This window comes from Anser anser, assembly GCF_964211835.1.
Source record: "Anser anser genome assembly, chromosome: 2".
In the NCBI taxonomy this organism is placed as follows: domain Eukaryota; kingdom Metazoa; phylum Chordata; class Aves; order Anseriformes; family Anatidae; genus Anser; species Anser anser.
Genome location: NC_139721.1, coordinates 134,198,139 through 134,210,448, shown reverse-complemented (window position 1 = coordinate 134,210,448; position 12,310 = coordinate 134,198,139). Strand labels below are relative to the sequence as shown.

Sequence of the window (12,310 nt, the reverse complement as noted above, 5' to 3'; positions counted from 1 at the left end):
CCCAAACAGATTGGAAATATAAGCATAGGACCAAAAGCAACAAACAAACAAACAAAAAAAAAAAACAGAAGGAGACACGTAATACAGGAAAGTACAGGTAAACTGTGAGACAATATGAGAGACAGTATCCATTGAACCTTACAACATATAAGGGAAGCATAGTGGTCGAAAGGTATTTTGAGAGACAAAATGAATTGAGTTTGCAGGTATTTATGTGGAACACATTTTAAGTATGAAGGGTGCCTGGAAAAAAGGTTGTCTGAAAATTTGACGGGGAACGGGAGGCCAATACATTGTGCAAAACAAATTCGTATGGCAAATGTCATCTGCCATAGATAAATGGCAGACAAAAGAAAGAGTAATCTGTGAAGTGTAATGAAATCAAACCCAAGTAATTTATGACTGATGCAGCAGAGAAGGGAAAATCACTGGAGGGATAAAAATAGAAAAGGAACAATGGTAGTAGCTGAGAAAAATCATTACAATAGATACGACAACATCAGAATTGCATTTTTGAAAATCAGAGAAAGAAATATTGATGTAAATGAGAAGGGAGATGAGCCTAGACACAAATTTTAGCTAAACAGGGTGATAGGAAAGCTGCATGTTCGATATGTTTTCCATTGAGTCTTCTGGATATAACTTTAGTGGCAGGATCTGCAGCAATGTCTGAGCTGAGGATAATGTCCTCTGTGTGCACGAGTGACAGCGGTTGGTGCCACAGTGCCTGCAAAGGAAGGTAAGCAACCCAGGGGAAAGGGGGAAGGTCTCTGCTTTAGTTCTGTCAAACTCGAGCTAACAAAGATGTACAAAATGACATTTTTCCTTATGTTACAATAGCTGTTTGATGATGGATTTGCAGGACTAGAACTTCACACAGAGGCATGTTGATGTCTGCGTTTCTACACTGGGCGCAGAGGGTATGGAAGGCAGGAGCTGGCTGTTTGTGAGTGTCCATCTGAGCACAGGCACCTTACTGCGACCTGACTGCAATAGAAAAAGATTAGATCCATCTTTCCTAATCCTTGGATTTAACACCTGCATCCCATATCAGCAAGTAACAGAGGGAATAGTGTGCATCTCTTCTTAAACCTAAAAAAATGACACATTGCTCAGCATGATGATTTCCACAGAAATAAAGGTATAGGTAGCCCTAATTCTAATATTTCTTAATCTTTGCAATCTTAAGGTATTTTTAATTCAGAAAGCTTTTCTAATGAAGATAGAATATATTGAATATACAGAATATTGAATATGTGGAATATATATATACTGCTGGTTTTCACTTTTCCTGGACTCTTTAACAACATGTGTACTACATAATCAACAAATTCCATAATTAATGAATGGAGGCTGAGCCTGGCCTAAGGAGTGCATGAAATATCAGTATACATAAAGGGATCCTTGGCAGCATTTACAGTAAACCTTGTAGAAATCTGCAATTTATTATTTCATAGTCTTATTGTTTAGAAACCATTGATGTTGGATTTCCTCTCTTTGCGATTTTAAAAAGAAAAGATAACCCAATTCAGTCTTTTTTCCCTTTATATTTTACCATAAAATGCTAGACAAAAGAGCAGAGATCACTGAGAGAGGTGCTTGCTGTAATGGTGCAGTTAAAGAGTGAAAGCTGGAACAATTCGCTTTGGGAAGATACTTGAAAAGGTCAGTCTCCCTACTACAGATGGTGATGTTTTGATGGATAAAAAAAGAGTTTGCTGTTTGGATTCAGACAGGTAGGTCATGGCTTTAACTGTCTGCTCACTGACAGGAAAAAAAAATAGATACAGGATTTCATATTATTATTTCGCCGTTCACAGTTGATGGATGAGTTAAAAACATACTTTTCTTGAGTTTATTCCCTAGGTGAGGAAATGTTGCATTATTGTATTTCTTTCTTTGAAAACTCAACACTTTCATTAAACTAAGGATGATATTTTTAAGGTAATTTATGTGAGTTTGACTGTGTTCTCTGCTGACTTACTATTGTATAACTCCCTCTAAAAATTGTCTTTACAGAACCACAACAAAGATTCTTTTTTCTTAGGACAAAAGTACAGTTAGAAGATATTATTTTCGCTCCTCCAGCAGTTGAAGAGTGGCACTGAAATAGAGATTCAGAAACCTACACTTGCAACAGGCTGTGCACTGAAGTACAGAGCTGGAGAGAAAACTATTGGAACGTGGAGATAATTGAAAGACCTGATGTGTTTGACATGACCTGATATACCGAAGTATTTTTACACATTTTTAGATATTAAGGTAACAATGAAGCTGCCATGACATTTTCGTAGTAGATATATTATTTCAGCTTATCATAATTTTATTCTAAAATTACCTTTTAAGATATTCTTTTTTTTGTGTGTGTATGAGCATAAGGTGCTAAACTGACAACACTTACCATCTATTTAATGGGTATAGCAATGTAAGTATAGTGCCCAGCTCCCAGCAGTGTGCCATTAACACCCCATTTCTTGAACCAGGAAGGCAGCTGCACATTTCAATACCCTTGATTATCTGAGATTGGCAAAGGCCTTGCAGGAATACAAGGATCAGACATTCTCTCTGAAGGCTTCTTTCATGTGGAGCATGAGCTCTCCCTTCTTTTCTTGTAATTTGAAATAGTCCTAATCTACTAAAGGAGGTTAAAATCTACTAAGGAGGACTCATCTTTTAATAGATGATTTCATAGCCAGAAACTTCCAAAGAATGGTATCACAGATAAACTGTTTTTTTCTAGTTATTTTCTGTGCTATATGTTTTATTTACTTCTAATTATCGAATTAGGAGAATTTGTTGCTAATTCCTATTTAAGTAGTCTTTAGAAGCTTAGGGAAACAGTAGATTAATTTTAAATACTTTACAGTTCTTGTACTTCTATTATTTTTTTTCTGTCGAGGAATGAGGTTGAATTATTAAAACTGACTACAGAAGACAACAAAGAACACGTGCGTGCAAATTTCCAGAAATAAAAATAAGTGTGAATATTCCAATGGAGGGAAAAAAAGGAGAAGGAAGAATGAAAAGAAAGATTTGGGATAGGAAAGAGTAAATGGGGATGGTTGTTGAGGGAAGGCAGAAGGGCTGAGAGGGCTCAAGTCGTAGGATGGAGGGAGGAATGAGGAAGGCACGGTTGGACACAGTGAGGTGCTGATGAGGAGCAGGGGCAGGCAGCCCTCAACTTCTTCATCACCTAGGCTCATGTAGGTAGCAACTGGAATAAACCCAGTGTTAGCATAGCTTCATGCCCAGTGCACCCTGTCAATAAGCACACAGAGTCGGAATCCACATGAAGGTCTAATTCATTCATTCTGCAGAATAGGGTACTTGATGATCTTTTGCAAAGCAAGCACACCTCTGACTTGCAGCAGAGGTTGTTATTTAGACACAGCTAATTTGTGAAACTCTCCCTCTGGCTACTTCTGATAGGTTGTTCCAGCTCACCCAGCTTATCTCCTGTTGAGCATGCATGGTACAGAAGGCCAGCGGCGGGGGGGGGGGGGGGGGGGGGGACCAAATCCCGCATTTCCCTACATTTCCCTTTTCATGGGTGTGATTTTTAATGTGCTAATGACCTTTAATGAGCAAAAGGGTACTATGGGTCAGCATGGAATCTTTCTTCAGCTGTTCTCCTCCTTGCTTTCTTGCTTTCATCCCTTATCTCCTTTGCTTTTGCTAGCTCAAGGCTACCAATCTCCTTGGTTTCTTCAGCTCTGGACTACGGTTTCCCTCCTTTGAGACTATGAAACTCATTTAAGGCTTCATAGTTCTCACCACATTGCTCTTGTCCATTTCCGCCAATTTTAAGAAGCACTCTATATTATCTATATCTTGTCTTGCTAACATTACTTGCTTAGGTCAGTTAAACACAGCACTACACAAATTTAGACAGCTAGGCATGGATTGCAAGGCACAGCTACGTATGACTACTATAACTACAATTAATATGACAAACAAAAACAGTTGTTTTAACCACCCAAAGTTTGGCAACCATGACACAAGCCAGAAGAAATCTAGTCCACTGTTAAAGGCTGCATCCTGAGACACTTGTTGAAACAAATGGGATGCTTGCTAGATTCGGTTAATATCTGTTTGAATTTGCTTCTTCTCATTTACACAGACTCAGCAGCTGCGGTTTATCACAGCACAGATGCCTCCTTGAGCTGCCAGTAGTGTGTCTAAGGCAAGGCGATTTTCCAAGGCTATTTGAGATACCTGTTTTATTTCTGTTTGTATTTGACTGAGAGCATCAGTGATGGCATTGCTTACAATTTCTAGTGTTGCAGAAATATTTGCTATTGCCCTCTCAATTTTTGTCATTCCCAGTGAGGGGATTAAAGCCCTCTACAAAGCATGAAACCAGGTATTTCTATCTGAAAGGAGATTATAAATGTCTTGTTTTTCCCACGGCAACATAAAGCTAGCCTCTGATCTTAGCCATCCCCTTATATCTGAATGTTTATGGAGTCTAACATCTGGAACTAAGGATTCCAGGACACAGGTCCCATAGCATCCAGGGGGGAGTGCTTTATGTGCCATGGGCCACATAGCCCATATACTCTTCCTGGGGCTATCCACCAATGGAGGCCAATAGGCCTGCTTCTATTTAGATGGGTTAGATGAGGCCCTGAGCATCTAGTGTGTGGCATCCCTGCCCATGGCAGGGGGGTTGGAACTAGGTGATCTTTGAGGTCACTTCCAACCCAGGCCATTCTGTGATTCTACGATTCTGTGACTCTGTGATTCTATTTCCATAATTTTTTATGATAATTGGTAGTTTCATCTGTAATAATAGTTCTACATTGTTTGGTCAGATTCCAGGAACCTACATATGAGCCCTGGGTGGCACTCTTCGTATTGGTTCTATTAATTGAGACTATACATGACAGACTTTCCCTTTCAATAGGATACACAGGGACAGAGGGAAACTGATGGAGAGGAGATACTAGCATTGTTCCAGTTTGCTAACTGCCACACATCTGTCTTGTTCACTGTGAGTGGTATAGCACAGACGGGAGTTCCCTCATTTGCTAAGACAGGTATGTGAGTAGACACACAACCAGATGATATATTTGCAAAACAGGTTAAGTTCAAAGATAACTGAACTATAGAATTCTGTGTCCAAGGATTGGAACTGTAGCTCAGTCCTGTTAAGGAAAATATAACTGTAATAAAGATAGTTTTGTCTTATTAAAACAGCAGTTTCAAGTCCTCAGTTGGTTCAGCTTGCCACAAATTTTTTTGTGCTCCTTCTTCTGGTGGTGTGTCTCCCATCTCTTCTGGTGGTGCTGCTTTTATGTGGGTGTAATGAATCCACGATTTGATCCCTTCCACTTTGATTGCAGTGTGGACATGGAGCAAGACAGTGTAAGGTCTTTTCCATTTTTCCTTTAGAGGCTTGTCTTTCCACATTCTGATCAGCACATGATGTCCAGGTCAGAATGGATGCACCAGAACATCCAATGGAACCGGTAGTCACTCCTGTACTTATCTGTGAAGAGAATACAACACGGCGGACAAAGACAGCAAATAATCTTACCCAAGCTTCCCCCCTTATATGCATTTGACTCCCTTCTGTTACCAATTAATTTGGTAACAGAATTGGTAATTAATACCAATGGGTATGGTTTGCCATATAACGTCTCAAATGGACTTTTTCCCTATCTCTGGGGGTTATCCTGACTCTCAGCAAAGCTATTGGTAGGGCCTCTGGCCATTTCAGTTGAGCTTTCTGGCAAATTTTAGTTAACTGCTTTTTCAGTGTTTGATTCATTCTTTCTACTTGTCCACTCCACTGTGGTCTCCAAGCAGTATATAAATCCCACCTAATCTGTAATGCTCTCGATATTCCTTGAACCACTTTTGATATAGCATGATGTCCATTGTCTGAGGAGAGTCCAAAACAAGGATATTCCAAAACAAGGGATTACTTCTTGCAGTAAAGCCTTTATGACCTCCTTAGCTTTATTAGTTTGGTGTGGGAAGTCCTCTGGCCATCCACTGAATGTGTCCTCCAGCACTAGGAGATACTGATACGATCCTTGTCTAGGCAATGCAGAAAAGTCCACTTGTCAATACTCCCCAAGTTTCATCCCCTTCCTAATCTCCCCTGACAGTGGCTTTGGCTGGATCTTGGAGTTGTCTGCACAGCACACAGGGCACCTTTGCACTACTTGGTTTGAGATAGTTTGCACTTTTGATCCTATTGGAAAGTGCTTCAGGCTGTCTACCATGGTGTCGGCACCAAAATATGTCCCTTCATGTAAATTTTTCAATAACTGTCCAGTTATAACTTTTGTTCACTGAGGGCTCTCCCACCATCCATCTTTCTGCCTTATACATTTCAGTTTTTCCACTAGTTGGACTAGTTTAGTGGTATATTCTGGTAGATTTGATCAAAAGCAAATATAGTCTGTCAGGCTCCAGTGGTATACAGAAGATGGCATCTTTAAGATCCAATACCGTAAAGTAAGAGTCTCTTTTGGGTAGTGTTGTTAGGAGGGTATAAGGGTTTGTCATCACTGGGTGGGTGTCTTCAGTTATTTTGTTTATGGCTCACAAATCTTGCACAAACCTATGCTCACTGTTTTTTTTTTTTTTTGTTTTTTTTTTTTTAGTGGTAGTGTCAGGGTGTTGAAACTAGATTGGCATTCACTGATTAGCCCATAATATAGGAAATTGTCTGTCAGCAGCTCCAGCCTGTTCCTTGCTGTAAGGTTAATTGGATATTGTGGTACTCATATGGGTACAGCTCCTGCTTTTAGCTCAGTCCAAACTGGGAGTGCATTTTTTGCTCTCCCAGGCTGTTTTCCTGTCCATATGAAAGAAGCCACTGCGTTCAACACCTCTTGAGGGACTTGCTGGCTTTCCTTTGTCTTTGCCTCTGTCAATAAAAAAAATTGGGCCTTCCATGTGTTTTCAGGAGGGATTTTAACCTTTATTTGTATAGGAGGTTACCTGCATATATAGTTTGCACAACAAATTTCTTCCCAACAAAAGGAGGGGACATTCAGGAATATATAAAAATTGGGGCATTGAAACCTTCCCTTCAATTTCACAGTCCATGGGTTGTAAAAAAGGGTCTCAAAATCTGCTTCCCAGTCACCCTGACGATCAGGATTTTTACTTTGCTTAAAGGTCCTTTGCAGTTTGTTACTACCAAATGAGTTGCTCTGGTATCCAGAAGGAAATCAATTATTTCTCCCCCCAGCTTCAGCAGAACCAGGAGCTTTGCTGGGGAAACTAGAGATTCATCCCCTGGTTCTCAGCAGTCCGAGTCCTCCAGCATAATCAAAGCACACTCTCTTTCCTCACTGCGTGCTTGCTTTTTCCCCCTCAGCGGACATTCCCTCTTCCAGTGCCCCTCCTTCCTGCAGAGCGCACACTGACTGGGGCCCAAGCGAGCAGCCTTCTGTGCTTCCCTTGCCTGCTCTCACCCTCGCCTTCCTGCAAATTCCCCTCTTTCACCTCTACTTCTACCTCTCTCTCTCCCACAACCTCCCTGTCTGCCTGCTATAGCCACTGCTAAAAATGATGCCTCTAATTCCATCTTTTTCCTCTCTCTCTTTGCTTTTCGGTTCTCATAAGCCTTATAGGCTATTTCAGTCATCTGTGAGACTGACATTCCTGCACACCACTCTACCTTCTGCAGCTTCTTCCTAATGTCTGGGGTCGACTGCTGTATAAACAGGACGAGAAGCACTTTCCTATTTTTCTCATCCTCTGGGTCTAGATCCACCCACCTTCTGTCTGCTTGACAGAGGCGTTCAAAAAAAGCATACGGGCTCTCAGCCAGGCCCTGGTGGACCTCATATAATTTAGAGAGGTTTTTTTTTTTGGTTTTGGTATCCCATGTTGAATCCCATAAAGGATTAATTGTTGATATTGTTCTATCAATTGCTGACCCCTGCTGGTATTTGGTCCCACTTAGGATCTTTCTTAATTGGTACTAATTCTACTGCCTCTCCTCGTGGATGCCTTTGCCTCATCTCTTCCTGAGCTTTTTCTAAAACCACTGTCTTTTCCTCTGCAGTAAAAAAGATGTTTAATAAAGCTTGCATATCCCCCCAGTTGGGGTTACGAGTAATCATAATAGTCTTTAACAACTGGTTCACTGCTGCTGGATTATCCCTGTAAGATCCAATGGATTGTTTCCAATTTAACAAATCTGATGTTGTAAACGGAACATGAACAAAAACAGGTTTTCCCTGTGGTCCCACCGCCTGAATTAGTGGAGCCTGGATAACATGCCTCATCTTCTGTTGAGTGTGATGTGCTATGGGGCTAAAATTGGAATCACCCTGGGCCTCAGGAGAGGCCTGTGATGTCCTCACAGGAGCCTCAGAAATCCGTGCCTCAGGAGAGGCCTCTGATATCCCTGCAGAAGCTTTGGAAGCAGGAGAAACATTTGAGTTCTCCCCTGGATTATACGGCGGTGGTGCCAAGGGTACCAATAACTGAACCTCTTATTGTTCTAGATCTGGATAAATTTTAGGCGTTTTACTGTTCCCTTTCCCTCCTTTCTTTTTGGCCCATAGCATAGTATCTTCCCACAATATGCACTCAGCCTGACTTCTCAGATCCTGATAGAATGACATAAAAGCTTTAACATACATCAACTCGTCCCATTTTTCTTCCTGCTGGCAAAATAACATCAGTTGCAATATGGTATTGTAATTCAAAGATTCATTTTTTTAGCCATTTTTCCCCTTGTTCAGTTTATATTGAGGTCACACCTGATTACAATATTGCCTCATTTTACCCTTTGTCATAAAGTCACAACCAAATTTAGACCAATTTTTAAGGATGCATCCAAGGGGGAAGGAAGGGGAAATTTTGGACTGACCGCTTCCCATTTTCCCTTTGGCAGCTGCTCACACTCAGCTTTGACTTTAACTGATCAATCAGGTCAATCATCTAATTCTACTTTTGCGTGCAAAAGAATCTAAAATTCCTCCACCTGCGATCCTTCTGAATTGTCCCACCAGTTACCATGTACGTGACAGGATCAGGGGCTTGTCACCTTGGCAAGTAGGGGATTGTGCAGAACTTGCTGCTGCGTGTGTGAGCATGAAGCTGCAGAGTGTGAATGAAGGGAGCTGAGCCCCCCTATGTGTCATATTGAGACTGAAATTGTGTGTGAAGAGAAAGTAGGATAGGGATGCCAGTTATAGGAAAACAAACAAACACACACACACACACACACACACACACAAAACACTCTGGGAGTGAAAATCTAAGACATATGCGACTCCTAACAGGGAAGCACGGAACACTAGACTGCATGGGTAGATAGTTTATTTGGTTAGGGCTAGCAGAACAGGAACAGGAAGGGTGTTCATGGTGCAGTCAGGCTATGTAGCCAAAGAACGGGTGGAGGGAACAGGTGTGAGCACATCAAGTAATGATGTGGTAATGTTTTTTAAAAAAAGTAGGAAACTCAGTTACAGAAAGAACACAGAAAAAACATTTTCCTTTGGAATTTTTTGTCCTTCCAATGTACTCAGAATCAGAAAAAAATGAAAATTATTTAAAGTATTTCAAATTTCTGAAAGCAGAAAAATATATCATGGACTAACCAGTCATCACGATGCTGCATTTAAATAAAAAAGACTAATACACCCGTAACGTACTATGCATTATTTGTAATACCAAGAAGACTTTTGGCCTGGAGAAACATCAGTGGTGGATGCAGGCAGAGCCGTTGTGGAGGCAGCACAGGCTCTCGGCTTAGGCTACGTACTTTACAAACCTTATTTCAGTTGTCAGGAGTGCAGGAATGAGGGTGGGAATGCAACGTGTGCACCCAGCCCAGAGGGAACCCAGCTCTGAGCACAGGTCTTTAACAAAAGCAGCCTTACAATGCCTCGTCTCCACACGACGGAACCGAGCAAGGTGTTTTGGGGGGGAGTTATGTTTATTTTTTGAGCTCCTTTTCCCCCTCCATGAGGTTCTGAGGGGGAATGCACATGACAACATGGCGCTCGCCATCACGCCCTGACTGCGGGGTCTCCCCGCACCCCGAGGAGGCTCTGGCAGCCGCCGGGCAGACTGCGGGCACCACCGCCCCTCTCGGCTTCACCTCGCTGCGCGCAGACGCGGTAAGGCCGCGCATGCGCCGTGCCGGCGGCAGGCAGAGAGGCGGGCGGGCGGACGCGGGTGCGCATCCGGGTCGGCGCCAGGCCATTGTCTGCGGCCGGGCCGGGCTCGGCGGCTCCGCGCCCGAAGGGCCGAGGCAGCGGCGCCGCCTTCAGTAAGTGGGGCCCGGCGGCTCTGGCCGCCCCTTCCTGGGAGTGCCGGGCCGCGGGGCCGGAGACCTCTCCTGGGCGCCTGGTGCCGGCAGCCGAGCGGGTGGGGGGCCGGGGGTAGCCCTCGGCTGCCCGTGGTGTGGTGTGTGGGGGCCGGGGGGCTGTCCCCGGCTCCTCCCGTGTAAGCCCGGTGCCGTGTGGTTGTGCCAGCTAACAGCAACACTCTGCTTTTTTCCCCGCAGTGGACCGCAGCTCGAAGAGGAGGCAGGTGAAGCCTTTGGCGGCTTCGCTGCTGGAGGCTTTAGATTATGATAGCTCTGATGACAGTGACTTTAAAGTTGGAGATGCTTCAGGTAAATATGTTTGCTCGTCTGCTCACTTCAGAATTTCCTCGGTTTTGGTGTGCGGTTGCTCATTTAACATCATACGGGAGATGGGAGGGGGCTAGGGAAGTGTTGGGGCTTGGAGCCGCTTGAACTGATTTAGGTGGATAGCTGGAAATTCATACGCTGCAGATAGGAAACAACTGATTAAACGAGGCATCCATACATTACTTTAGTTGCAAATAGTTTTTTCTCAACAGAAAGCTCAGTTAACAGACAAGTTTTGGCAGAAGCATTTGAGTATCTTCTGTGTTGACTGTCTTAGCGAAGTGTATTGCTTTTCATTTCTTCAACCTAAAAATAACTTTAAACCGTTCACTTCTTTTAGCATTGGAGTAACTGCCTTAAAGCCATTTTGCTTTGATTTGGCCTGGAAAATAATTTCTTCCGGACTGAAGAACCCGCCTAATTTCTCAAGGTTAACTCCACTCAGCGAGTGAGCATCTTAAGCAGAATGATGATCTGTTCAGGTTTTTATTATGATAGACAAACTTAGGGTGTCCACTCTGATAGATGTGCAGAAACATTTCATACCAGAAGGAAGTGCTTGCCTCTGAGTGTTTTTGTTCTGCAGTCTTTTCTTTGCGCGCAGATTCCTATATCTGCAGTGAACTCCCACAGAAACTGAAAATGTAAAAAAGATGCCAAAATGAAATGAATAAATTCAGGTATGTTGGGGGGGGGATGAGGGGGGAAGGAGCAGGACCATGCTTGTGAATAAGTTCTACACTGGATGTTTTTTGGCATGTGCTTAGGGAAATGAGCGAAGAAATGTAGTATATATAAGACGTAAGTCAGCATTATGACAGCTTGTCAAATACCTTCACTTTTTTATTTCTGCACTGGAGACACTGATTTATGTTTTCATGTAAATGTGTCTTGCAAAGATGTTCCCCATCTCCATGTAAAGACTTCTTACCATCTGTCAAGGTCTTCCTTATTAATGAACTTAAGAAAAGCGTAATGATCATTTCACCTGTACCAGTTTTAAGGTATAGTCTAATGCATTTCCCCCCCCGCCCCCCCAACTTAGACATAGTCTCCTTGGTTGGTTTAGCAGAAGCAGGCTGCAGAGACTTAAGGGAAAGATGTTGTCTTAACAATTCTATGTAAAGTTTTGGGGGTTAATTTACTTTTTATTTTGCTTTAGGTGTTATTTTTATCTTATTCTTTAAGTAGTTACACTGTAATGAAAAAATTCCATAGAAAGAAATGGCCTTTATTTACTAAAGAAAACCTCCCTGTTTTGGAATTGTAGCGTAGGCTGGTTTTAAGGGGAAAGGAGAGTTGGAAATGGAGTTCGGGACATGAACATGTAATCCAGAACAACGTGTTATTTGATTAAAGACAATCATTCATTATCTAAAAGTACTGAATAAAGCTTCCTGACTCAACGTTGTCTGGATACGGAGGACGCTTTTGTGGTTGATAACCTCTTTGACTTTTAGGATGTATACCTACACGTGGGGAATGGTGTCTAGCCTTGGGAGTGTTTCAACTTAGTTGCATTTTGAGGAAGTTGAATGGGAGTTCTCTTTATAACACAACACTTCATGGAAACAACTGTATAATGAGAAAAACCCAAGTTTTAATTAGAAATCGTTTTTCTTCTGGTTATTCTTTTGTGGTTTTATATCTCATATAGCTTTGTTTTGACATTTCAGGACATAGATCTATCAC

General features: G+C 42.4%; 1 protein-coding gene across 2 annotated transcripts in view; it reads left to right on the top strand.

Moving 5' to 3' along the window:
* Window positions 1-10,097: 10,097 nt before the first annotated feature.
* PHF14 (PHD finger protein 14) overlaps window positions 10,098-12,310 on the top strand; it is a 163,184-nt gene continuing 160,971 nt past the window's right edge. For both annotated transcript variants that reach the window (XM_083824579.1, XM_083824578.1), the window contains exons 1-2: window positions 10,098-10,252; window positions 10,490-10,600. In XM_083824579.1, coding sequence (XP_083680705.1) covers window position 10,252; window positions 10,490-10,600 — 112 coding nt within the window. In that variant the 5' untranslated portion in view covers window positions 10,098-10,251. The remainder of the gene's footprint in view (window positions 10,253-10,489; window positions 10,601-12,310) is intronic.